The following is a 26,144-nucleotide window of genomic DNA, read 5'->3' as shown; positions in this document are numbered from 1 at the left end:
CTTCCTTTTCAAACATATGGGGTGTGTTTACTGTAGCAATTTTAATGAACATACAGAATATATTTATAGTAGCTGTTTTAATATCCCTTGCCTTCAAATTCTATCATCTGTGTCACTTCTGAGTCCGCTCCTGCTGTGTGACTTTTCTCTTGGTTATGGGTCATATTTTCCTGCTTCTTTGCATGCCTGAAATTTTCTTATTGGATGCCAGGCTTTGGGAATGTTCTCTGTTGGGTGCCAGGTTTATTTTAGTTGTTCTGTTGTTATTAATTTTAGCTTTTATATTCCTTTAAGCATCTGGGGGTTTTGTTCTGGGATGCAGTGAAGTTACTTGGAATCGTTTCATCCTGTTGCAACTTACTTTTAACCTTGTTGTGGCGCTTCCCTGGCAGCTTAGACAGTAAAGAATCTGCCTGCAACGCGGAAGACTTGGGTTTGATCCCTAGATCTGTAAGATACCCCGAGGAAGGGAATGGCTAACCACTCCAGTATTCTTGCCTGGAGAATCCCATGGACAGAGGAGCCTGGGGCTACCGTCCATGGGGTCAGAGTCGGACACCACTGAGTGACTAACACTTTCACTTTTAAGATTTTTAGGGTGGACCCAGAACAGCCTTTAGTCTAGGCATAATTTGACCTCACTAATGAAGCAATATCCTTCCAAGGACTCAATCTGATACCCTTTAGTAGGAGGTCTTCCCCTGTGGCTGATGGAGACACGCTCTCCTCACCCTGTGTGAGCTCGGGTTTGACCCGCCTGCTTCTTTCCCTCCTGTGTCAGCCACTTCCTCAAATATGTATACAGATCAGTTCTGAGCCAAAAACTTTGAAGGGGCCGGTCTGCGGATCTCCAGCACGCTCTCTGCCTCTCCGTGTAGCACCTCCTTTCCAGAAATCTCCCCTTGCATTTCCTCCCCTTGGTAAGACCACCAGGCTCCGTGGAGGCAGTGAGCTGGAACAGAAGTTCGCACTTCATCTATTTCCTTCTTCGCGCTGCCTTCTGTCCAATGTCTGAAAACCGTTGCTTCATATATTCCATTCAGTTCTCTAGTTATTTGAGAGTAGAAGGTAAATCCAGTTCCTGTTATTCTATCATGACCCAAAAGAGGTAAAAATAGTCTTTCATTTAATATTGATAAATGTTTATTAAATGAAAACTGCATGAGACAGGCTGTGCAGAGACACACGGTTGGATTGAACGGGCAGACGCAGCCCCTGCCCTCCAAGCGGCAGTGCAGCGGGAAGAAGCCCTCTGTGGACCACGGCCTTGTTGCAGCAGAGGGGCTGGAAGAACTCAGCGATGCTGAGGGCCATGCTGTTCACGGCCCCCCGAGTCAGACGGGTTGTACTAAAGAGTTCTCACGAAGCGTGGTCCACCAGAGCAGGGAACGGCGGAGCACGCTGGTGTTCTTGCCACGAGAACCCCATGAAACAAACCATGGGATTGCAGAGAGTCGGGCACGACTTAGGGACTGAGGAACACCAACAAAGGAGGGGAAAACAATAAGAAAGTGATCATTTAAGTAAATATGCAACATAAACCATGACAGGCGACAGGAGAGAAAGCAGATGGCTATGAAAGCTTTTAGAAGGAAGACCTGAGTTTGTCTGCAATCAGGAAAATATTTCCCCAAACAAAGGACGTTTTAACTGAGATTGAAGAAGTAAGTAAGATGTGGTAGCTGTGTTGTGAGGGGTAGAAAGACTAATAAGAAGGACATCATATGCAAAAGACCTGTGGCAGGACGGAAAGGACAGCCGTATCAAGTCCAACCCTTAGGTTTCTCAGTAAAAAAACACAGATTGAGTTTGTGACTTGCCTAGTTGCATTGTGTTCCTGGCAGAGCAGGAACAGGATCCAAGTATAGCGCTGTTTCCATCCCACTGGACCTTGTATTCCCTAAGCTAGTGTTGGGAATTACCAGATCATTTCCTATAATGACATTTGTCATTTCATGGTCCATGATACATTATGGGCAACACAGAATTTTGAATATTACTTTCATTTAAAAATCATTATGGCCAAATTTTATCTAAGATATATTTTTAATTGCCTGTATTTTTATGTATTTACAAAGAATATGACATAAATTGTAAATAAATGCACGAGAGAGCCCAAAACAGAAAAGAATGAACAGGCACACATTTAGCACGCTGAAGCCGTAATAACATCATAATGGCCTGGGAACGGCAATGCAGCTCCCTAAGTGGCTAAATGGCACCCAGGAGATTCTCGATCAGCAGTGGAAGCTGTTAGCGCTTTCAGACATTTTGGGAAATGCAGCCATTGCCCCATTCCAAGCTTAATTGGCATAATAAATGTCAATTAAAACTCCTTTAAGATTTTGAATTGCAAAACTCAATGAAACTATTTATGTGTAAACTCACACAAGACTTCTTTACAAGAAGCCTCTCCTATGAAGAGTTGTATTTCTTGTACATTTACCCTGGGCTACAAATCTCCTAACATGGACACACACTGCAAGCCTGTATTCGCACAGGGAGGAAAGTTCAGAACACATCACTCTTAAGTGGCTTATAGTTGGTTATATGTTTCACATGTTAATAGGATTCAGTTTTCTTTCAGCAGATACATAGAGAGTACCAACTATGTGCCAAGACTGGAAATACAGCAGGGAACAAGGTAGAATGGTCCCTCCTATCGGATGAAGAGCTCCTCCAGAATGCTACCGGGAAGTCCCTTTTCATCTTAAAGGGATCCTAAATCTACACATGACTCCTTTAACTTTTACCTATGAGGCTTAAAAGACAATCATCCATCCAGTATAAATATTAAACAGGATCTGTGTTAGCTTCTGTATTTGGCAAAAAAATCTGCGTGTCTTATGTACAGCTGTGTCCGAAACTTCCGTTTTAAGTAGCCCAAGCTGCCAAATGTTGGATGTCACCCTCCTCTTCTTCTGTCCTCCTAGAAGATGCTGGAACATAAAAAAAAAAAAGGATAAAAATCAGTCACTGGTGACATCCACACCCTCAGCACAGAAAACAGGTAAGATTTATTAAAAGGTCTATGTTTATGAAATGAAAAATAAGTGCTAAAAGAGATGTGTGTGCTAAGTCACTTCAGTCGTGTCCAACTCTTTGCAACTCCACGGACCGTAGCCCACTAGGCTCCTCTGTCCATGGCACTCTCCAGACAAGAACACTGGAGTGGGTTGCCATGCCCTCCTCCAGGGGATCTATCTTCCTGACCCCGGGACAAACCTGTGTCTCTTACATCTCCTGCATCAGCAAGCAGGCTCTTTACGACTGGCGCCACCTGGGAAGCCCAGACATGCTCCTTGCTCTGACAGTTTCTTTTTTCTTGGCTGTACAGGGCCTGAGGGATCTTACTTCCCTGACCAGGAATCAAACCCACACCCTGAAGTGGACATACTGAGTCTGAACCACTAGACCGCCAGGGAAGTCTACAGGAGAGGCCCCCTTAGATAGGCCTGGAGGTTAGGCTGGGTCAGTATTTGACCACAGGGGCTGGGGCGAGGCACAGACCTGCTCGGGACCGGTGTGCAGAGGACGCGCTGGGCATCCTGCCCGACCCTCTGTCTGGCTGAGCTGGGAGCGAGGAGGAAGGCACATTTGGAAGTTGGATATTTGTCATCTTCTTATTTAATTCTTCCTGCTCCAGTTCTTCAAGTTCTGCCATCAGCTCATCCTGAACATAGGAGAAAGAAAGAATTATGGAGTTAACATTTCAAGAAGTGGGTTTCCTCAAACACAATAACAAAAACATCTGCTACCCAATTGATATGTGAGAATCCAGTGAAATGGAATATTTATTTTATGACTAAGTCTTTTTTGCAACACTGAGCAGTAATTAAAATATGAATATTTGGGGTTGTGCAAATTTGTTGTAGCTAATCTTATAATACTTCAGTCAACAGTTTTTTTTTAAGTAATTTGTGCTAGCTGAATGTATAACCTCCAGAGCTTCTAGAAAATTTACACTTTGCCTGTCATTTTTGCAATGTAACTTTTATGTTCTACTGTTAAGAATTCAGAATCTGTGAAACTTTAATTAGAGGAAATATATATTTTCATTTTGGCTAATGCTACTGAAAATAAAACAGATATAGCAAAACCTCAACATACCAAAAGTAAAAAGAATCAAAGATACTACGGCTCCTTTGTTAAATTACCACAGCCAATAAAAACCATGCTATGTGTTGGAGTTAAGAATAACTCCAGGTAGGTACATTATATTTCTTTCTGTTAGGAATAGTTCCAGACAGTCTGGCTTAATCTTAAACTACTCTGTCCCAAGAACCTTAGAAAAGCAAGTCCAGTTTGAGACTTTGAGGGTAAAAGCCACCTTATGACAGATATGATATGACTTGAGATGACTAGTTCAGGTCTAACTGGCTCCAAGAGTCCTCAGGTTGAGTCCAAACCCCTGAGTGAGGTTGGGAGTCAAAACTAAACTTGTCATCATAATTCTGAGGTCGTTGTCATTAGAAGTGACCTGAGACACTCATATTCCGCCAAGGATATTTCTTCATTTATTCCTTTGTCACGGAACCAATTTATTGAGAGCTCACGCCTGGCTGGGCATGGACTCAGGGCCCAGAAGACAAAGTCCAGTCAACAACCCCTACCTTTAAGGAGCTTTTTGGAATGCAGGAGAAAGGCTCGCAAACAAGTAATTATGCTATGTTAAAATGAGAGTAACAATACTATGGCCAAGAGTGGAGATCTTGACGCCAACCACAACACTGGATCAAGTCACCATGTTATCAGACAGACGGCGAGCTGAGCTGTCTGAGAACTGTTATGTCTACCTCAGAAAAGGAAATAAACATGAAAGTGTGGAGCATGAGGCCATGTGAAATAGTGTCTCAGGGTAGTTGCTGGCTTGACACTTCTCCACGGGCTGCGTGAATAAAATACCTTCAGAATGAATATTCTGATACCCTATTTCTGCTCAAAAGAACGATTAGGAACAAATATAGCAAATATTAGTAATAGCAGAACACAGTACCCTACACTGAATGTGTGCCCACAGTACCCTACACTGAATGTGTGCCCACAGCACCCTACACTGAATGTGTGCCCACAGTATCCTACACTGAATGTGTGCCCAGAGTCGCCAACAGTGCTTGACGGTCAGTAACAGCACGGAAAAGACTGATATTTTCTATAACAGATATAATCATTTCCATCATTTTCAGATTTCAGGTACCAAACACTTATCTATTCATTGGTAAAGGAATTTTAGAATTTAAGGAACTTTAGAAGAGTCTAGTGATCGTCATGTTCCTTTTATAAATGAGGAAACTGAGGGTCCGAAAGGGAAGGGACTTGGCAAAGCTTAGTGGAACGTGGCAGGGCGAGGCATCCTCACGAGCCCAGGGCTCTCTGCACCGCGTCATAAAGACTCCGAATGCTCGCAGCTAGCCAGGGGCGGGCGAACTTCTGGGAAGGGCCAGACAGCGATATTTCAGCCTCTGCAGACCACAGATGGTCTCTGTCGAGTGGCCTTCTGTGTGGCTGTTGTCATTGCTGCTGTTGTTTTCTGCAGTCATTTAAACATATACAAACCATCTTGCTCCACAGGCCAAACAAAAACAGAACTCGGGAAAGATCTGGCCTGAAAGCCGCACTTTCCCAAGCTGTGGTCCACATCATTTAAAAAGCTGTTGAAGAGACAGACCAGCAGACATAGAAAACAAGCTCGTGGTTACCAAAGGGGAAAGGGATGGGGGGTTAAATTAGGAGTTTGGGATTAACATACACACACCACTATATATGAAATAGATAACCAACAAGGGCCATGGTACAGGGAACTCTGCTCAATATTTTATAATAACCTATAAGAGAAAAGAATCTGAAAAAAATAGTTATGTGTATGTATAACTGAATCACGTTGTTGTACACCCAAAACTAAACAACATTGGTAAATCAACTACGCTTCAATTTTTTAAAATAGGAGACTGAGGAAAAATGAGATGAAATAAAATAAGTATAGAAACAAGAAAGCTGTTGACACCCAATCCTCACTTTCAAGGCTTCTGTGGAACTACATCTTACTTACTAGATGTGCTGTTTTTGACAGTACATGAATGTATGTAGTCAGATTCTTTGCCATGCTCGGCTGAAACGTTTCAAAACATGCAGCAGTCCTTCTTGTGTGAGCTTTGAGGAGGACAATCGAAATCCACAGCGCAGACTTCACCAGTATCATTATATCTGTTATTACTGGATTGATTCATCTCAGTGGAAAGTGTGTGTTAATAATGCCACTCCACATTTGCTTCATAGCCCGGGTAATAAACAGAGGCAGCATAAGCCCTGAGTTAACACGAGCGTGACCTGCCTGTCCCGCGCAGAGTGACACCGTCTGCTCTGCCCTGCCCAGATGTGTGAGCACTCAACTTCTCGTGATGGGGCTGTTCAGGCGCCCGTCGACAATTAAAACTCACTGACTTCACATAATCACATGCTGCTTTTCTTTAATAGCTGAGAACTTAATTAGGGGGCTATTTGCCAAACTATATTAATCTTTCCTTTAAATCAGAGCTGCCAATACTTCATTTCCCTCTTAAGACAGGTGTTTTTCTAACAGATATCATGTATCCACTTAATACCATTTAATGATATTAAAGGACATGTGTAAGGAAACCTGCTTGCTTCACATGCTGGTGGGAAGCTATCTTTTTTCCCAAGATTTTTTTTTTTTTGAGGTGGACCACTTTTGAAGTCTTTACTGAATTTGTTACAATATTGCTTGCTTTATGTCTTGGGTTTTTGGCCCTGAAGCACGTCGTGGGATCTTAGCTCTCCAACCAAGGATCGAACCCACAGCCCCTGCATTGGAAGGTGAGCTGGTAAGCAGTGGGCCTCCAGGGAAGTCCCAGGAGGAAGACGTCCTTTTCAGTGGCCACGGCGCTCCATTCTTTACAACTGTGTCGCCCACCTCATCAAAGTCATCGCCAAATCCAACTCGCTGAGAAAATGCTTCAGAGATTTCTTGGGCAATATCCTGTTGTTCTGTGATCTCTTGCATCAAATCATCTATTTTGTTCAGATCCCTGGAAAACAAAATGTTTTGTTGAAATATTGTAGAATTTTACTTTAAAATGATGAATTTAGATACAATCCCCTAAGAAAAGTGAGTCAGTTTTACATAAACTCTTAGTTATTTCAGTAGGATTATAAACATACCTGGTGATAAGATTTATCAACTTTAAGAATAATTTACATTTCAAGAAATTAATAATTCTGTATATGCACACATATTTTAAATTATGTAAATTAAATTGATAGCCATTCCTTTGGGAGTCACGAGGGGGCATACCTGTAGACCCATTTCGAAATTTTGTCTGGTAGGGCACGCTCAGGTGCTAAGTCGTGTTCGACTCTTTGCGACCCCATGGACTGTAGCCCACCAGGCTCAGACTTTGTCCACGGGATTCCCTAGGCAGGAATATTGGAGGGGGTTGCCATTTCCTTCTCCAGGCTGGAAGGGCATATGAAACAGGTAAATACGTGCTGTGTATTAATTCTGCAGGAAACCATGCCACAGGTCAGCAAGGACCACGATGAGTGAGCTGAGCTAGGGTAGCACTCAGCAGCCACCATCAGAGCCACTTTTTATAGAAGATGGACTCTGGAAACCAGAGATCTATTTTCCAGAATGCCATGTAGCCCTGAGATTCTGACTCCCTGAGAACTTCCCCGCGGCCGCTGATGGGCTGGGAGGCAACGGATGAGAGCAGGGTTAGGCCTCTGAAGGCCTGAGAAGAATCAGCAGCTGCAGCAAAGGGATCACAGGCCCAGGGCCGGCGGCGGCTCTCGAGCCAGTTCCTGGCACCGAGCCCTCTGGCCCCTGCAGCCCCCCGGGCTCGGGTCCGAGTGCTGGGTCTGGGCGGCCGCATCCGCATCCTGTCTCCACATCAGCCCTGCAGCTCTGAAGCCACGCCACGCTGACGGGCTCCGGAGAAGGAACAAGGTTACTCAGTACTGAGCCACTAACGCTGAAATTGTCATTCCCAGTGGAATTAAACACTTTGCATGTTTTCCAGACACCACATATAGGAAACGCTGAACATCTGACAGCATTTCGTGCAGTGATCAGAGCGAGAACGTTGCCATCCTGCTGTGCCGTGCTGTGCCGCTCAGTCATGTCCGCCTCTTTGCGACCCCACGGACCACAGCCCGCCGGGCTCCTCTGTCCCCGGATTCTCCGGGCAGGACACAGGCGCAGGCCGCCAGTTCCCCCTTGAGCCGTCTTCCGACCACCCTTATTTCTACTTCTTATATTTATAACAAAGATAGTAGGATCGTGTATTTAAAAATCACACGTGAAAGGTACAGCTGAAGTGTGTGCCCAGGAGTAAATTATTCCCAAAAGGAATACCCGGGGATGATGCGGCTGAACTGCCTGGGAGGAAGGCTGTGATTCTGTAACACAGTTAGCACCTAACTCACAGCAACGACAGAGGGTGGTGACTCTGAGAGCGAATCTAATGATCCCTCAGAAGCTGTCAGAATGACGGCTGATTGTCAGCTGGTTATCAGGACAGGAAAATGTCAGCAAAGCAGCCTTCGCTGACCACGGCTTCTCCCCACCCTTTCTCCCATCCATGGAACCTTCTCCACATCCCTCAGACAATCATTCACCTTGTACACCTTTGGCCCAAACTTCACCATCATATTTAAGCTCAGGAAAGGATTAGGCCCCAGGCATTGATTCTCGGAGCAAATGAAAAGCAAATAGTCGCGAGCCCCACTACCGCTATGAATATTGATGACTGAGCGCTTCCTTTACGCCAGGAACTCCTAACAGCGGTGTATCTCATTTCTCATAGACTCTCACAAGAACCACATGAGGTAAGGACAGTTATTATCTTCAACTTACAGATAAGGAAACTGAATCAGGAGGAGACAAAGTACTGTCCAAGGGCAGTCAGCAGGATCTGGGGTTACAATCCAGAAAAATCTGCCCCAGATCCACAGTTATATCTATTATTTGTATGCCAATGGTTCTCGAACATTGCTTAGTCTCAGAATCACCCGGAGAACTTGGTTGAAACCAAAAGGCCCAGTCCCGACCTTTCTCGAAGGGGCGTGGGCATCTCTGTTCTCTCAAGTAGTGATGTCTGAGCCGTCCCAAAGCTTGACCCTGCGAGGGGATGACCCCCTGGGGAAGGCAACGGCAACCCACTCCAGTACTCTTCTTGCCTGGAAAATCCCAGGGATGGGGGAGCCTGGTGGGCTACAGTCCATGGGGTCACAAAGAGTCGGACACACGTGAGCAACTTCGCTTCTTCAGAGTTTGACAGTCACTATTGTACTGTTCTAATACCCTCACGGATGTTACCATTTAAGGCTTTTTAAAATTACAGGATGGAAATATTTGCAGGTGGAGTATCAGACAACAGTGAGGCCTGGAAAACATTAAAGGCAAAATGAATGCCCTTTATTTTCGCATGATCTTTTCTTCTTTTGCTAATATGTTAAAACTTCCGCTCCTTCTCTGTGGGAGCATTCCATTCCAACATCTCAAAGAGTCTCACAGGAGTAAGGCCCTCCCGGCCCAAGCCACCAGAGAGTTCCAAAGCTCTGAGGGAACGTAAGACTCAGGGAGACCGTCACTCACATGTTCTCATGAACCGCTTTCATGGCTTTCGCGGCAAGGCCCATATTCTTTAACACCTCCGTGTTGGTGTGTGAGTTTTCCAAGGCTTCTCTCTGGAACTCAATGGTGGAAAGCGTGCCGTCAATCTGACTGAGCTGCTTCTCATACCTCTTCTTCCTTTTCAGGGCCTGTAATGCAGCTAAATAAGGGAGAAGCCACATTTATAAGGAGCTTTAAGTAAGCTCACTTGCTCAAGAGACATTTACTCGGCATCAACCATGGAGACCCTGGTTCGATCCCTGGGTTGGGAAGATCCCCTGGAGAAGAGAATGACAACCCACTCCAGTGTTCTTGCCTGGAGAATCCCATGGACAGAGGACCCTGGCGGGCTACAGTCCATGGAGTCACATAGAGTCAGATACAGCCGAGCTCCAAATGAGTGAGTGAGTGAGGCTCCTCTGTCCATGAGATTTGCCAGGCAAGAATACTGGAGTGGGCTGCCATATTATTTGCTGTCCATTTAATCCTCTTTACCTTACATTCCATTTTGTTTTATATTAACGTTTAATATAAAATTAATACTTATATACTATATATTAGCATTAACGAAAATTAATATTTCGTCTTTCTTTTTGTTGAAATTTACCTGTAATACTTCTATGTGGGCCTCAATTTGAAACTTTTAAAAAAAATTTTTTGGTATGCCTATAACAGGTAGAATATATTTGAATGTTTAATGTGTATGATTATTTTTAACCATTTGGATAGTCTCCAACTTTTAAAGTAAGTTTTTAAGTTATTTTTATTTATTGTAATAACTGATATTTGTCCAACATGGTCTTCTTACCATCATCTTTTTTGTGTCTTTTGTTTATTATGCTTTTTATTTTCTTTTTGCTTTCTTGTCTATATATAGATTAATTTTGCTTTGTTCATTTTATTCTCCTTTAATTGTGGGATAGTTATACATACTGAATTTATTCTCCTACTGGATACTTTTGTATTTAAAATATACACATAAAATTAAACTTAAGCTTTCTATTCATGTTAAAAATTAATCAGTATCTATAAAAGTAATTGTTCCTAAACAAGATTGTCTTAACACCCCAACACCCCAAGTGTTTGACTGAAATATCTTACTTTTATTAGTTCCAGATGACTACCAGTTTTTAAAATTATTCATTCAATTTTTTAAGGAAATATTTCTTAACAACTGCATTAAGCTTCATAGACACAATTTCAGTTATTTACACTAAACCAAGAGGGTCTGCTGGCTTGTTTTCTTACTACTGCTTCTTGTATCCTATAATATCATGAACCCAAGAAAAGAGAGATAGAGAATAAAATATGTTAAATAAAAATTGGTTAAAAACAAAACTTACATTAGTGTGTACAGGGAGATCAAGAGACTATTGCGTTATAAGACAAGAATGGGCTGTCCTAAAAATGAGCAACTAGAAAACAAGAAACAGTTCTTAGAAATTAAAAACATAACTAAAAAATAAATTAAATGTTTAAAAAGTAGAATAATAAATATAGCTGATGACTAAAGTAGTGACCTGGAATATAAAGTTAAGGAATTCTACCAGAACAAAGAACAAAAAGTCAGATAATGTAATAAATTAGAGGACAGAACCAAGGAATCCAACATCCATCTTACAGGAAGTTCAAAAGAAAAAAAGAGAGAGAGAATGTTTCAGGGGAAGTATGGATACTAATATAAAAATAAGCAGCAGTTTCAGTAGAAAATAGGCAGAAATAATGGAGGGGAAAGAAGCAATAAGGAAATTAAAGAATACGTTGGAACTTTCTGAGCACCCAATGCTTAGGACTCTGCCCTGCCGCTGCAGAGGGCCCAGGTTTGGTCCCAGGTTGGGGAACTAAGACCCTGCAAGCCATGTCCTGCGGCCAAATAAATAAATGAAAGACAGTTACTGGTGACGACATGATGAAAAAGAAAAAGAAATTAAAGAGTCTAGTTTCCCAAAGACGAAGGAAGATGATTCTTCAGAATGCACACACTCACTGAACACGTAGATGGGGAAGACAAACAGCAGAAGGCACGTGCCTAGATCTCTGCCAGTGAAGTTTCTCCGAGGCAAGAAAGGAGAAAATCTTAAATGTTTCCAGAGAGGAAACAAGCGAAAGGATCATTGACAAAGGGATGAGACTGATCCTGTTAGTAAAGGTAAGAAAGGCTGGCTCTTCAACAGCAACAGCACAGTGTCCTACAGCTTTGCCAACGTGTTGAAGCTAGAATTCTGTAAAAATCCAAGCAATTATTTAAGTTTGAAACAAATGAAGCCATCTTAAGATGCATAGGTATTTAGAGAATTTATATTTATGTACCCTTTCTGAAAAAGAATTAAGTTTTACTCCAGTAAAATTTAAAAAAAGAAAAAAAGTCTGAGGACAATCCAGGACACCGGAAGCAACCTTAAGGCAACACGCCCGCAGACACCGAGGTCTGCTGTCAGTCGCTGCTGCAGTCATGGTCACAGGGGTGTGTTTCTCCACCAAGCCTCTCCCTGGGGCTGGGCAGGGCGCGCCAGCGGGCAGGCCTGCTTTCGGGGCGGGGAGGAAGCAGGCGGGCCGGGCGTTCCTGCAGCTGCCACAGGCGCGGTAGGCGCGGACATCCTGCTGTTCCCCTCGTGGTGGGGACTCTGCCTCCGTCCCTTCCGCCCGCGGGCAAGGGCCAGGGTCGCCTCGCCTCCCCCCCGGGGCAACACCGCAGTTTCCGGGATGGAATGAACCGCACATACTCCTAACTCGAAGCACAGGTTTTATGTATTTATTTAATCTGTCCTTCAGGAAGGAAACTAAAAGAGAAAAAAGCGGCCTCTGGCACAAGGGCCTTTCTACACAAGGCCACGGTTCCGCCCTGCGGAGAGGAGCGCGTGGACGAGCAGAGCGGTGCCATCCGCCCGGGGCCACCAGTGCGCGGCGCCCCTCACACAGGACTACAATTCTGTGTTAATAAAATCTGTTCGACCCCATCTCCCCGACACGAGTATAAGCCCTCTGTGCAAAGATACAGTATCTTATTCACCTGTTTCCCCAGCACCTGACCCAGCTCAGGGCTCACGGCCAAACAAAACACAAAACAAAACCCAACTTTTATGTAGCATCTGCAGTGAAGTGAAGTGAGACTCTCTCAGTTGTGTCTGACTCTCTGCGACCCCATGGACTCTCCAGTCCACGGAATTCTCCAGGCCAGAATACTGGAGGGGGTAGCCTATCCTTCGCCAGGGGATCTTCCCGACCCAGGGATCGAACCCAGGTCTCCCGCGTTGCAGGCGGACTCTTCACCAGCTGAGCCACAATTTGTTTCACACCAAGCTGGTGTGAAGTGCTTCGTGTGCAACATGTGATACTGTTAAGTCTCACAAAAACTGCAAGAGTAAACACTATCATTGATCCATTTCACAGAAGACAAGATGAATGAATGTTAAGCAAATAAATCTGATAATTTTGTGCACCGTGACAGCACAGTATAATGGAAACAGTATGACTTCAAGGCCAGAGGGTGAATTTTTCTTCCCTGACTTAATAGATGGATATTCTTGGATAAGTCAGTTCCCTTCTCTGAGCTTCAGTCTGCTGTGCTGGAAAAGGAAGACAGAATCCCCCAGAGGCTGGGTGATTAGTCTAAGAATTAGTGATCATTTATGGAAACCGCCTTAGACTGAGCAACTAAATATTGTTACTAAAAACAGTGATTTATATAACATTCCTTCGTTAATGAGACTGTATATCTTATTTCTTTTTTGGTTCTTCTTTTACTGAAGTATGGACAGAGGAGCCTGGCGGGTTACAGTCCATGGGGTAGCAAAGAGTCTGACATGACTTAGCGACTAAACAACAAGACAGCTGATTTCCAATGCTGCATTAATTTCTGCCGGATAGCAAAGTGACTCAGTTATACCTTTACACATTCTTTTTATACTCTTTTCCATTATGATTTACCTCGAGGTGTTGAATCCTGTCCCCATTCTGTATAGTAGGACCGTGTTTATCCACCGTATATTACAGTTTGCATCTGCTAATCTGAAACTCTCAGTCCATGGATATCTTGTTTCTGAGACCCTCTGGGCAACCAGTTACCTGTCTTTTCACCATAGCTCACCCTAACAGGAATACAGTATCAGAAAGCAGCTCTGCATTTCAATGGTGCAGCACCAAATGCTACAATGCAGCAGAGGATCCTGAGGAGTTAAACTCGAAATACACGTCTCCACCTGACGACCCAGAAGTGCGTCTCCTGCCTGCCTCGCCAGCCAGCCTCGGTGTCTATGCTCTTTTGGAACCACTAACCCAAAGACATTTTCTTTTTATTTTGAAAACTTCACAAAACTTTTTCATTTAAAAATATGCCACGTTTCCTAGTAAGAATTAATTTTAGATTACTTTCTACAAATCGAGAAATATAATTTGGTATAAAAGACGAGGCTTTGGGGTCACTAGATCAACATTTCAATCCTACCTATAGCAGTTAAACCTGTGTGTAATAACCTTAGTATGTGACCTTAACTCTCCTTAAATGATGCTTCCTCACTTGAACAATAACTGTTGCTGTTGTTGTTTAGTTGCTAAGCCACATTAACTCTTTTGCAGCCCATGGATTATAGCCTGCCGGACTCCTCTGTTCATCTGATTCTCCAGGCAAGAATACTGGAGTGGGTTGCCATTTCCTTCTCCAGGGGATCTTTCTGACCCAGGGATCGAACCCAGGTCTCCCGCATTGGCAGTCAGATTCTTTAACACTAAGCCACCTAGGAAGCCCCCACGAACAACAATAACAGAAGATGTAAGTAGAACATTGGAGTCAGGTTGCCTCCTTTCAAATCCAGCCTCCACCCATCCACTGCTACATGGCCTTCCATAGATGCTTATTGGAAAATGGGAATAAAACTCACGTTGTTGTTGAAGATTAAATTAAATAATATATGTAAAGTATTTAGCCTGGCACCTGGTGAGTGATTAATAAATATTAGAAACCTTCATCATTATCATTATCTCCTTCACAAGATGTCAAACCATATGGTGGAAGCCACATGATATCATGCCCAACCTTGCCAATTTTTTTTTATTAATAATAATAAGTTTTGGTTTGGACACAGTTTTGAATGTTTGTGTTCACATATGGTTTTGGCTCTTCAAAATAGTTGGGAGAAATTCGAAAATTCACCAATATGTGAGGTCTAAACTTACACTATAATCCACATACCACAAGCTACACAGTGGCCTGGATCAGAATCCTAAATTCTGAAAGCCAGCAAGTAATAAAGGTAAGTGAACGAGAAGAGAGGTTAAGGGGAAAGGCTTTCTTTATTTTCTCACCTTTGCGAAAGAGACTATAACAATAAAAACAGCGCGAGAGGGACAGTGCGTGGACTGGACGCCGGCTCCAGGATCAGGGACCAGCGGGAACAAGTGGGCCCTCCGGCCACCAGGAGAGGCCGAGCCCAACCCGTGGAGGCAGCAATGCTGGGCTCCCGCCCGCCGCTGCCGTGAAGCTGCACGTCCAGTCCTGCACACGCTCAAAACAAGCCAGACATCGGGGTTTGCCTCCCGAATCCTTCACATTGAAAAACTGAGCTACATTTTCAAAAAAACCTTGTGTGAGCCAAACTGATGAGGTCTGCATGGCTGGACCCAGCCCCAGGACAACTGGCACTCCTTGTAGCTTCTGTCTGGCACAGCAAGCTAGGACACTAAGACAAGGCTTCTGTTTCAAAGAGCCAAGAGGTGCACGCATCAGGGATCTCTTTGCGACCTGTTTCTCATGAAAGGGTGATGCCATGAGCCCACGGGGAGTTGGACAGGCTTTCACTTTGTTTCCTAATAACCAATCTAGGAAAGAAACAGCTGTATCTTTTTTTCAAAGACATGCAACAAATGTTGCAAATCAAGCCTGCCTCCAGATTCTGCAAAGAAGGACACTTGTAGAATCCTGTAATTTAACCTGTGTAAAATGTGCAACTCAATCTTCCAAGCTCCTACATGTGGTTTTAGGCAGCTGATGAAACCTGGGGAACATTCTTTTGAAAACAAAGGAATCTGCTGTCCTCCGTTGAGGGGGAAAAGCTTGTCGGGGTTTGTCTCCTTGAGTTAACAGTGATGTTCCTTCAGCGACGGAGCTGCAGAACAATGCTCTGCGTGTGTTCTGCCAAGGGACACAGGCAGAGCCCTTACTGCACAGCACACTGAGGATTTGGGGCTGAAATGTAAGAATCACCCACTTGAACCAAAGTTCAACTAGCCCTGTGCGACTTCATCACATTGCCAGAGGAGGAAGGCGTTCGTCACCCGTTAAAAAAATAACTTCAAACAGCAGGAAAGAGCTGCAGTTTCACTACTCAGATAAGGTACAGGGCACCCCGGTTAGAAAGGTTGATTTGTTCTTTGCTCATTCAAGGCATATAAACGAGTCCATTGTTCATCCATCAGGTGGCAAAAAAGGAAAAACCTTTTTGGAACCATCATACCAAGGGACTATAGACAAAACTGTTTGTGAAATATGCAACTGCATTATGACAGCTCCTCTCTCCCCCAGGAATGGGTGATCTCTGGAGAAGGCCTAAAAACACGAAGCCTGGAAGATTTAATCCTAGACAGCGCCTAATTGACGTATGCCACACATAACTGCTTATGGTTCTCTTTTGTTTTCAACTGAGAAGTCTCATAATCATGTTGTTTTATATGAGAAACTTTAACGCAAGTCCTGTGACTCACATAAAACTCACTTGATTCATTACCCAGTACCTTCAATTTATGGCTCCTTGTTATTGGTCTCAAAAAACACAGTCTGAGTAAGCACTGTGAGCGTTCCATAAATGGGATAAAAACAAAACGTCTCTCTTCAAAGTCACAGGTTAGATGGGAAACAGCCAGTGAAATGTTAGAGAATTCTAACACTCATATTTGTCCAGGGCCAGGCCTTAATGAATTCTCCCTGGCCTTCTTCATTAAAATATATATATTTATATTTATATAATATATATATATTCCTCATCTGTTCACTTTCAGTCACTCCACAAATATGTACTGAAGCATCACCACATGCCCATCATTGTGTTAGGCCACTGCAGGGACGAAGAAAGAAGGCTACGATCTCAGAGGAGGCAAAAGATAAAATGAGCATTCATTCACTTATCCATCATTCAGCAACAGTACCATCTTACAGAACTGTCTCCATGGATACTAGTGTGTATAAGGTACATCCTTCACTTCCCTGGTGGTTCAGATGGTTTACAGTCTGCCTGCAATGCAGGAGATGAGGGTTCGATCCCTGGCTTAGGAAGGTCCCCTGGAGAAGGAAATGGCAGCCCACTCGAGTCTTCCTGCCTGGAGAATCCATGGACAGAGGAGCCTGGCGGGCTGCAGTCCACGGGATCGCAAAGAGTCGGACACGACTGAGTGACTGACATGCTCACTTCAAGTAGCAGAGGAGGCGCAGAGGGAAAGAGTGAACGAGTATGAGGCACAGAAGGGACGCGGGGGAGTGCATCGCCTCTCCGGAGGGCGAGGGAAACCCTCAGGGAGGAACGAAGTATCTACTCTCTGGAGGGTGAGGGACACCCTCACAGAGGAGGTGATGCAGATGAAGCCAGGGTCAGGGTGACTGTCTACACGGACTCTCAAACACACGGCCCGGGAAGGACCAGGAGTGAGGAAAGGTGTTAAACAAAGGCCCTCCACCCTCTTCCCTACTGCAAGTCTCCTACTCAATGATGCAGAGTTTCTGGCTGAGATACATTAGACATCAGAGCAAATCACACCAGCTTGCCACACTAGCTGAAACTTATAAGCAAGATCCCATTTTCGGAGGTCTCACCAGTATTAAATGTCATAAAAAAAAGGATGAATAGCAAGTTAAAAGGAGACTGCTGCTGCTGCTGCTGCTAAGTCGCTTCAGTCGTGTCCGACTCTGTGTGACCCTATAGACGGCAGCCCACCAGGCTCCTCTGTCCCTAGGATTCTCCAGACAAGAGTACTGGAGTGGGGTGCCATTGCCTTCTCCGTAAAAGGAGACTAGACCACAGAAATGATGTAGCGGATTATACAGTGGTAAAGCAGATGCCTGAGAAAACAGTAAAAAGGAATGAGATCGGACAAAGTAAGTAAGAGACATTCTGAGGAAAGGGCGTTTGGAAGGGGAATGTCACTAAGCAGCTAGTAAAGGTGGGCTGAATTTTGTGTAAAAAGGAAAAAAAAGAGTATTGATTAATATTGTACGGTATGAAAGATTACAGTGAGGTGTCCTCACCCATCCGCAGAAAGACAGAAAGAGACAAGGGAGTCGGAAGTTGTTTTCCAATAGAAATGTTCATCTTGTTCATCCTAGAAAGCTCAGACTCTCTTTCGGAGATGAGCGGATGCTTAATGTCAGGATGTCACCCAAGAGATCATGAGAGGAGATAAATCTGAGAGGAGAAGGTCATGACCTCAAAGTGCCATCAGGCTTGAGTTGACGAAAAAGGAAGAAAGCCTTGCATAAAAGACTCATTTTCAATATCCACTGAAATTCCTATTTTTTTAAAATAATTAATTGTTTCCAAGGTCAATTTCCAGGCAAGTAAATTAATTTGTTATTGGAACACAATACCGAACCATTCATTAAGGCCTACTTGATATTCTTTGTAAAAACCCAATTAAGTGACCAGGCAGAATATATAATCAATTGAATGGATGAGTTTTCTTTTTGCTACTAGTATCATTGGTAACCTCACACACTGGTAGCCTCTATCAGCCCGCTATTGCCAAGAATACAGGGAGAAAAGTATAAACCTGAAACCAGCAAATATTGAACAGAAAAACTCTGAAACAGCTGATTATGCTTCATTCTACAGGGTAGACATAGGTACCTATGGATGTAATTTGGTATGGTGTGTGTGTACGTTTGTGTATGTCTGTATATACGAATACATGTGTGTATGTATATGCATGCATGTGTACATCTGTGTTCATATGTATACATGTATATGCATGAGTGTGTATATATGTATCTGCGTGTGTATATACGTGTGTGTGTGATGTGCCTCTCTTTTCTACTTGTAAGTAAGCATTCCTTGTTCACATGATATACCAGTATTTCCAACCACTGTTGCTGTGCCTTGTAGGTGCTCCTGACAAGCCACAAACCTTGTCCCTAGAGCCCCTTCGGTTCCCACTGCCTGTGACTCGATGATTATTCCCCAGGGAGGACTCCGCAGCTCCTATCCCCGAAGCAAGCTATCACTATCAACACCTTTAATTCTTAAATAACACATTTAACTTGACATTGGTGATAAACGACATGCACTATTCTTTAGTTTTTCAAATGTGAGAGAAAACACTCAGCAAATATAGTTCACATCAATAAAGTAGTCCAATTGCTCAAAAAAGGATAAAACACAGGTTCTTGGGTGTATGATCTTTGAACTACATATCCATATAAATTGGCTTAACATAATTGTAACTTTTTTTCTTGCCGCAGTTAACACAGTAGAAGTTCTGAGTTAGGATAATATCTTTATTCAAAAACTCCAAGATTACATTGACTTTCATTTTACATGAATGAAATAGATGGAAAGAACTGGTAATGTAAACAGCACTGCTCACTGAAAGGCCTGTTGAACAATGTCCCTGCTACAGCAAAGAAGGCACACCCACTATGACAAACAACACACAGCACTATGTGAGGGAAGCGAACAGACCTGCTAGAAATTCATGCTCAAATATGGAGAAGTCGATGGCACCCACTCCAGTGCTCCTGCCTGGAAAATCCCATGGACGGAGGAGCCTGGTAGGCTGCAGTCCATGGGGTCGCTAAGAGTCAGACACGACTGAGCGACTTCACTTTCACTTTTCACTTTCCTGCACTGGAGAAGGAAATGGGAACCCACTCCAGTGTTCTTGCCTGGAGATTCCCAGGCTCCCAGAGGAGCCTGGTGGGCTGCCGTCTATAGGGTCACACAGAGTTGGACACGGCTGAAGCGACTTAGCGGCAGTAGCAGCAGCATGTTCAAACAGAGAATGATATATCCAAAGTGCTTGTCAAATGTTTGGCCACACAATTGTCTCTTGTATCTGTAATCAAATATAAAAGTGTAAACTTCATTCATTTAAACTAGATGATTGACATTAAATTTTAATTTGCAAAAAAAGAACTTCTAATGCAGGGATTCCCAACTTTTAGCAGAGAATAACCCACTTTTCCTTTCCTGTACTTCTAGAGTCACCACTCCTGCTTGCTTGCTCTTGGAGAGCTTGTTTTGTTCAAGGGTAGCAGTTACACTTGGTATTTCCGTCACTGGACTGCTGGATTCAGGAGAGCTGATGGAGATTGCACAGAGCAGATGACAGGTGGGGCTTTAGCTATCCCCCATCCCCTCACTGGAATTACCCACAAGGTAGAACTATTTGAGACAAAGGCTTAACGTGGGCTGAGAAAGCCTCTGGTCCAGGTTTAAGAGTTCTTACTGCTTTAAAGTATAGCCATATAAACCTCAGACTAAGTCCTAGCTATTTCCAGTGAGTTTGGAAAAGACCCTGATGCTGGGAAAGATTGAGGGTAGGAGGAGAAGGGGGCCATGGAGGATAAAATGGTTGGATGGCATCACCAACTCAATAGGCATGAGTTTGAGCAAACTCCAGGAGAAGGTGAAGGACAGAAAAGCCTGATGTGCTGTAGTCCACGGGGTCACAAAGAGTTGGATACGACTTAGCAATGGAACAACAACAATTCCCTACTAGCACCATTTCTTTGGGGTAAGTAATTAAAATCTCTGGTACAAGAAAGTTAGTTACTCAGGAAATGGTTTACTATTTGCTTTATATTTATTCCATACTCTTGGTTTTTTTGTTCCTTCACCTTCTGCAAATTTTTGAGCCAGTTGTGTATGTAAGAACGTCTATCAAATGATAGAAAAAGTAGGAGAAACTAAAATTACCAGTATATACTAGAAGTTCTGACTGCAGTTTTCTAAAGCAGAGGATTGAGAGTGTGACTTTAAAAAATAAACCCTCAACATTATCTCTGTATTTTAAGCATTAGTGAAAATTTTGTCCCTTAAAAGCACAAATAAATTCACGTGTACTCAAGCATATAACAAACATTGAATACCAAAATAGATTAGTTATGTCCTTTCCAAACCAGAGCCCCAAAGCAAGGCATCATAAACTGTAAAACTCAGAATTGGAGCTCTTGCCTTATATCTCATATGTTGTGAGTTGTGTTTTATTCTGTTACCCTGAAAATAAAATCTGATCTGAAATAAGTAGTCCTAACTACTGAGAAACATACTAATAATAAGTACACCTGAGGGCAAGCTCAGTCTTCGCCTGCCATGGTTTCCTAAAGCTACACAAACCATGGGATTTTGGCATAATCATGGTATTAGTAGTAAATTTTCTATCTTATTCTATTTTATTCTGGCTGATTCAATAAAGATAGCATAAATCATGGAAAATGATATTTTTGCTGAATGGAAGAATAATAACAAATGAATGTTCCTATATTTATAATATTGCTTCAAATTCACGAAGGAAAAAGTTAACTGCATACATAAAATGTTATATAATACAAAAAACACTAACAATTAGCCTCATATAAGGAACTATAATACATCAGCAAACTGTCAAAATTTGTGCCACAGGTACTTGAAAGAATGATTCTAGAACAGAAACACTATATACTCTAGTTTCCGAGGAAGTAGAAAAGCCAGTGGTAACTAGAAGTCAATTCAAGTTCACAAAGATGAAAAATGAGTTCAAAACCTAATCCCATAGGCTTCTTTTCTTTGGGTTACTGAAACTTGACCCTAAGAAAAAATATGGAGCACCCACTGGCTTTCTAAGCTTAAATATTTCAAAATCACCCAGAAAGCTGAGTACCACAATGCTAAGGCTTATCTCCGATCTCTTGAAACAGAATCTCCTGCTGGGGCAGCTTAAAAGCTCTCCAGGTGAATCTGATGAAGCGAACACACTATCAGTTCATAAACTGGCATTTGTGAACCAGAGGCGTGTGAATATAGTTTGGTTTTAGGAAGATAATTCACAAGGTATGCTGAGGCATTGTTAGGGAAAAGAGAAAAAAATAGAGGGGGAAGATATATGGGCCAGAGACAGAGGTCAGTGTATTCACAGCTAATGAGTAACTGAACTCCGCGCTGAGCTGTCAGACTGGTAATCTCGCCTTAGCTGAATCTCACATGAAGCAGTGTTGCTACAGTGCAGACAGGACCCTGGAATGAAGCCTCGAGGAGCATCCACGAGGCTCTGTCCTTGTGCGGGCTCAGTCACTTCAGTCGTGTCTGACTCTTTGCGACCCCATGGACGGCAGCCCGCCAGGCTCCTCTGTCCATGGGGTTCTCCAAGCCGGAATACTGGAGGGAGTTGCCATTTCCTTCTCCAGGGGATCTTCCAGACCCAGGGATCTAATCTCTTGCGTCTCCTGCATTGGCAGGCGATTCTTTACCACTAGTGCCACGAGGGAAGTTTTGTTATATTTTAACAAATACTTGGACAACAACAACAACAACAAAGGCAGCTGATTCAGCTAAAGAAATTGCTCACACATTGTTTCTGTTGCTCAGTCGCCCAGTCTGTCCAACTCTTTGTGACCCCATGGACTGCAGCACGCCAGGCCTTCCTGTCCCTCACCATCTCCCAGAGTTTGCCCAAGTTCATGCCCATTGCATCCGTGATGCCATCCAGCCATCTCATCCTCTGATGCCCTCTTCTCCTTCTGCCCTCAATCTTTCCCAGCATCAGGGACATTTCCAATGAGTCATCACATCAGGTGATCAAAATACTGGAGTTTCAGCTTCAGCATCAGTCCTTCCAATGAGCATTCAGGGTTGTTTTTCCTTAAGACTGACTAGTTTGTCACTATGTCTTATGTCTCATACATAAGACAATGAAATTGGAATTTAAAAATCCTAATTTTAAGACAACTGAAAATAAGATGATATTGAATAGACATAAATATAAAACATGGAATGCAAGCTTAACATACTGATTTAAATAAAGGGGCAAGGGTAAATCTGGCTGGGATTTTTTAACTCTTTCCAAGTCCAATTGAAGAAAGAACAACTAATATGGCATCTGAAAAAAGCAGATACAAACTCAAACTGTATCAGCAAAAAAGAGACACAACTCTGAGCTGGTCAGTACCTAAGTGTGTAAGTGAGTGTGTAATTCTATGTAGGACCTTTGCCAGGGCCCAGAGGGGAGAAGGAGGTATTAGGAAAGCAAGAGGTTTTTAAAGTTACAGCTTAAGTGAATAGAGCTCCTAGGGCTGGTTCGGGTATTTTAGGTCTCGGTAAAGAACCTGCCTGCCAATGCAGGAGATGCAGGAGATATGGGTTCAATCCCTGGGTTGAAAAGATCCCCTGGAGGAGGAAATGGAAACCCACTCCAGTATCCTTGCCTGGAGAATCCCATGGACAGAGGAGCCTGGCGGGCTGCAGTCCACGGAGTTGAAGAGCTGCACATGACTGAGCCGGTAGTGCTCCAGGAATAAAGTTCCTTTCCCTGACTCAGAGTATAGTGTGGTAAAAATAATAAGATAGTCAGAAACAAACAGAACACTTCATTCTGAGATGCTTGGGGGTATTCTGAATACTGGGGGACCCTGGGACCCTTCACAATGACTCTGGAGTTACAGGACCCTTGACTTTCCTACTGAAAACTAACGCCGGTGCCCGAAAGGCCCTGCCAGAAGCCCGGGAGATGTTCCCTCACAGTCCTCATTCCTCATACGCGAGGCGGTGGACGTTTCCCGTCCTGGTATCTGGGCGGCGGCAGGAGGAGGGCAGAAACAGAGGGACGGAAGATGGAAAAGCAGAGCGGAGAGAGCGCCCCCCTTTACCCGGCCGCTGAACAGGTCACAGGCCCTCAGACCGCGTCCGAGTCACCGTGCTACCTGTTCCGAGTTCAGGCTTCCGACCCCTACACTCAGCCACTGAACTAGAATTTTTAGGGGCATCCTTGTAAGTGCACAGCTCCACCGCACCCTCCAGGGTTGCGGTGAGGCTGGACTGAGGCCCCCATGCTGAGAAGCTTTGTTCAGAAAGGAGGCCACCCAGTCAGTGAGGCCTCCCCGGGGACCTTCCCCGCAGTCCCGGCCTGTCTCCCGTTACCTGAGCCCCTGGCACTCACCCCACTGACACGGGGTCGTTCTCTTCACCCAGTTCTTCGGGGCCCTGGTGTGAGGCTGCAGGGTTAGGGTGAGGCTGACCGTGGCCTCCAGACACGGACGGCCTGCATGGGACAGAGGGCTGCATTCACCGCGTGTCATCTCAGAAAGCAAGGCTCGAGCCAGTGTGGGAGCCGACCTCACCTTTAAAAAACTGCCGCGTTATCACAAAGGCAGTTGCTTATAGAGCACTGAATTAAGGGCTTTACACTCTAAAGTCAAGTGCCCTCAGCTCTGAGGATCAACCTTATCATCAACTTCATGCAGATGAAGAGACTGAGACTCAGGCAGGCCCAGCAAACAGTTGAAAATCACCTGCTTCTAAGTGGCAGGAAGGGGCCAGGATCACACCCAGGGCTACGTGCTTGGAAGCCCAGGCTCTCACTACTACACCAGGTTCAGTTCAGTTCAGTCGCTCAGTCGTGTCCGACTCATTGCAACCCCATGGACCGCAGCATGCCAGGCCTCCCTGTCCATCACCAACTCCCGGAGTTTACCCAAACTCATATCCATCAAGTCTGTGATGCCATCCAACCATCTCATCCTCTGGCGTCCCCTTCTCCTTCTGCCCCCAATCCTTCTCAGCATTAAGGTCTTTTCCAATGAGTCAACTCTTCGCATCAGGTGGCCAAAGTATTGGAGTTTCAGCTTCAACATCAGTCCTTCCAATGAACACCCAGGACTGATCTCCCTTAGGATGGACTGGTTGGATCTCCTTGCAGTCCAAGGGACTCTCAAGAGTCTTCTCCAACACCACAGTTCAAAAGCATCAATTCTTCGGCACTCAGCTTTCTTCACTGTCCAACTCTCACATCCATACATGACCACTGGAAAAACCATAGCCTTGACTAGATGGACCTTTGTTGGCAAAGTGATGTCTCTGCTTTTTAATATGCTGTCTAGGTTGGTCATAACTGTCCTTCCAAGGAGTAAGCGTCTTTTAATTTCATGGTTGCAGTCACCATCTGCAGTGATTTTGGAGCCCAAAAAAATAAAGTCTGACATTGTTTCCACTGTTTCCTCATCTATTTGCAATGAAGTGATGGGACCGGATGCCATGATCTTAGTTTTCTGAATGTTGAGCTTTAAGCCAACTTTTTCACTCTCCTCTTTCACTTTCATCAAGAGGCTCTTTAGTTCTTCACTCTCTGCCATAAGGGTGGTGTCATCCGCATATCTGAGGTTATTGATATTTCTCCCAGCAATCTTGATTCCAGCTTGTGTTTCTTCCAGCCCAGCGTTTCTCATGATGTACTCTGCATATAAGTTAAATAAGCAGGGTGACAATATACAGCCTTGACGTACTCCTTTTCCTATTTGGAACCAGTCTGTTGTTCCATGTCCAGTTCTAACTGTTGCTTCCTGACCTGCATACAGGTTTCTCGAGAGGCAGGTCAGGTGGTCTGGTATTCCCATCTCTTTCAGACTTTTCCACAGTTTATTACTTTCTGTCAAATGTTTACACATTTGATGGAAACTGAGGAGGGATATTACAGTTAAGCGAATCCCTGTGGCCATCTCTTAATGATATCAGCTTTACAAAAAAAAAACAAAGCCTCCTAAGGGAGGTTAGAATGGGACCTAAGGTCTAAGTGTCCCACTACCGGTGGGGCAGGAGAGGACTGCAAGGCACTGAAATGCTGAGACCGTCTGCGGCGGAGGCCCCCACGTGGGGGTCAAGAGTCCTTGAACACGACTATCACTGCCCACTTGCAGTGGGGACGCAGATGCAGAGGGCAGACTTGTGGACACAGCGGGGAGGTAGAGGGTGGCACGGATTGAGAGAGCAGTGTGGGAACAGTATTATGGACTCTGTGGGAGAGGGCGAGGGCGGGATGATACGGGAGAAGGGCACTGAAGCATGTAAATTATCATATGTGAAACGAATCGCCAGCCCAGGTTCGATGCATGATACAGGGCGCTTGGGGATGGTGTACTGGGATGACCCGGAGGGATGGGATGGGGAGGGAGGTGGGAGGGGAGTCTGGAAGGGGAACACATGTACACCCATGGCTGATTCATGTCAGTGTACGGCAAAACCAATACAATATTGTAAAGTAAAAAAATAGATAAATAAACTATTTTTTTTTAAAAGACAGAGAGCAGTGTGGGAACACACACACTGCCACATGTAACAGAGACGGCGGGTGGGAGCTTGCTGGGTGACACAGAGACCCCACCCCCAGCTCTGCCACACCTGGGGGGTGGGGTGGGCGGCAGACGGGAGGGGGGACATGTGCGCCTGTGGCTGCTTCCTGTTGATGTTTGGCAGAAACCATCACGACTCTGTAAAGCAGTTATCCTCCAATTAAAACAAATTTTTTAAAAAATAGATAACTAATGAGAACCTATTGAATAACACAG

General features: G+C 44.2%; 1 protein-coding gene across 1 annotated transcript in view; it reads right to left on the bottom strand.

Moving 5' to 3' along the window:
• Positions 1-1,132: 1,132 nt before the first annotated feature.
• Positions 1,133-26,144, bottom strand: part of CHMP4C (charged multivesicular body protein 4C) — a 29,937-nt gene continuing 4,925 nt past the window's right edge. Inside the window, exons 2-5 of the mRNA XM_081504904.1 lie at positions 9,617-9,794; positions 6,932-7,046; positions 3,511-3,673; positions 1,133-2,939 (exon numbers count right to left, since the gene is read on the bottom strand). Of these exons, the coding sequence (XP_081361030.1) occupies positions 2,875-2,939; positions 3,511-3,673; positions 6,932-7,046; positions 9,617-9,794 (521 nt within the window). The 3' untranslated portion in view covers positions 1,133-2,874. The remainder of the gene's footprint in view (positions 2,940-3,510; positions 3,674-6,931; positions 7,047-9,616; positions 9,795-26,144) is intronic.

The sequence above is a fragment of the Giraffa tippelskirchi genome, chromosome 6, assembly GCF_054371585.1.
Source record: "Giraffa tippelskirchi isolate mGirTip1 chromosome 6, T2T-mGirTip1v1.2.pri, whole genome shotgun sequence".
Lineage (NCBI taxonomy): Eukaryota > Metazoa > Chordata > Mammalia > Artiodactyla > Giraffidae > Giraffa > Giraffa tippelskirchi.
Note: the sequence above shows the minus strand (reverse complement) of the source record. Positions and strands in the feature narration are given on the sequence as shown.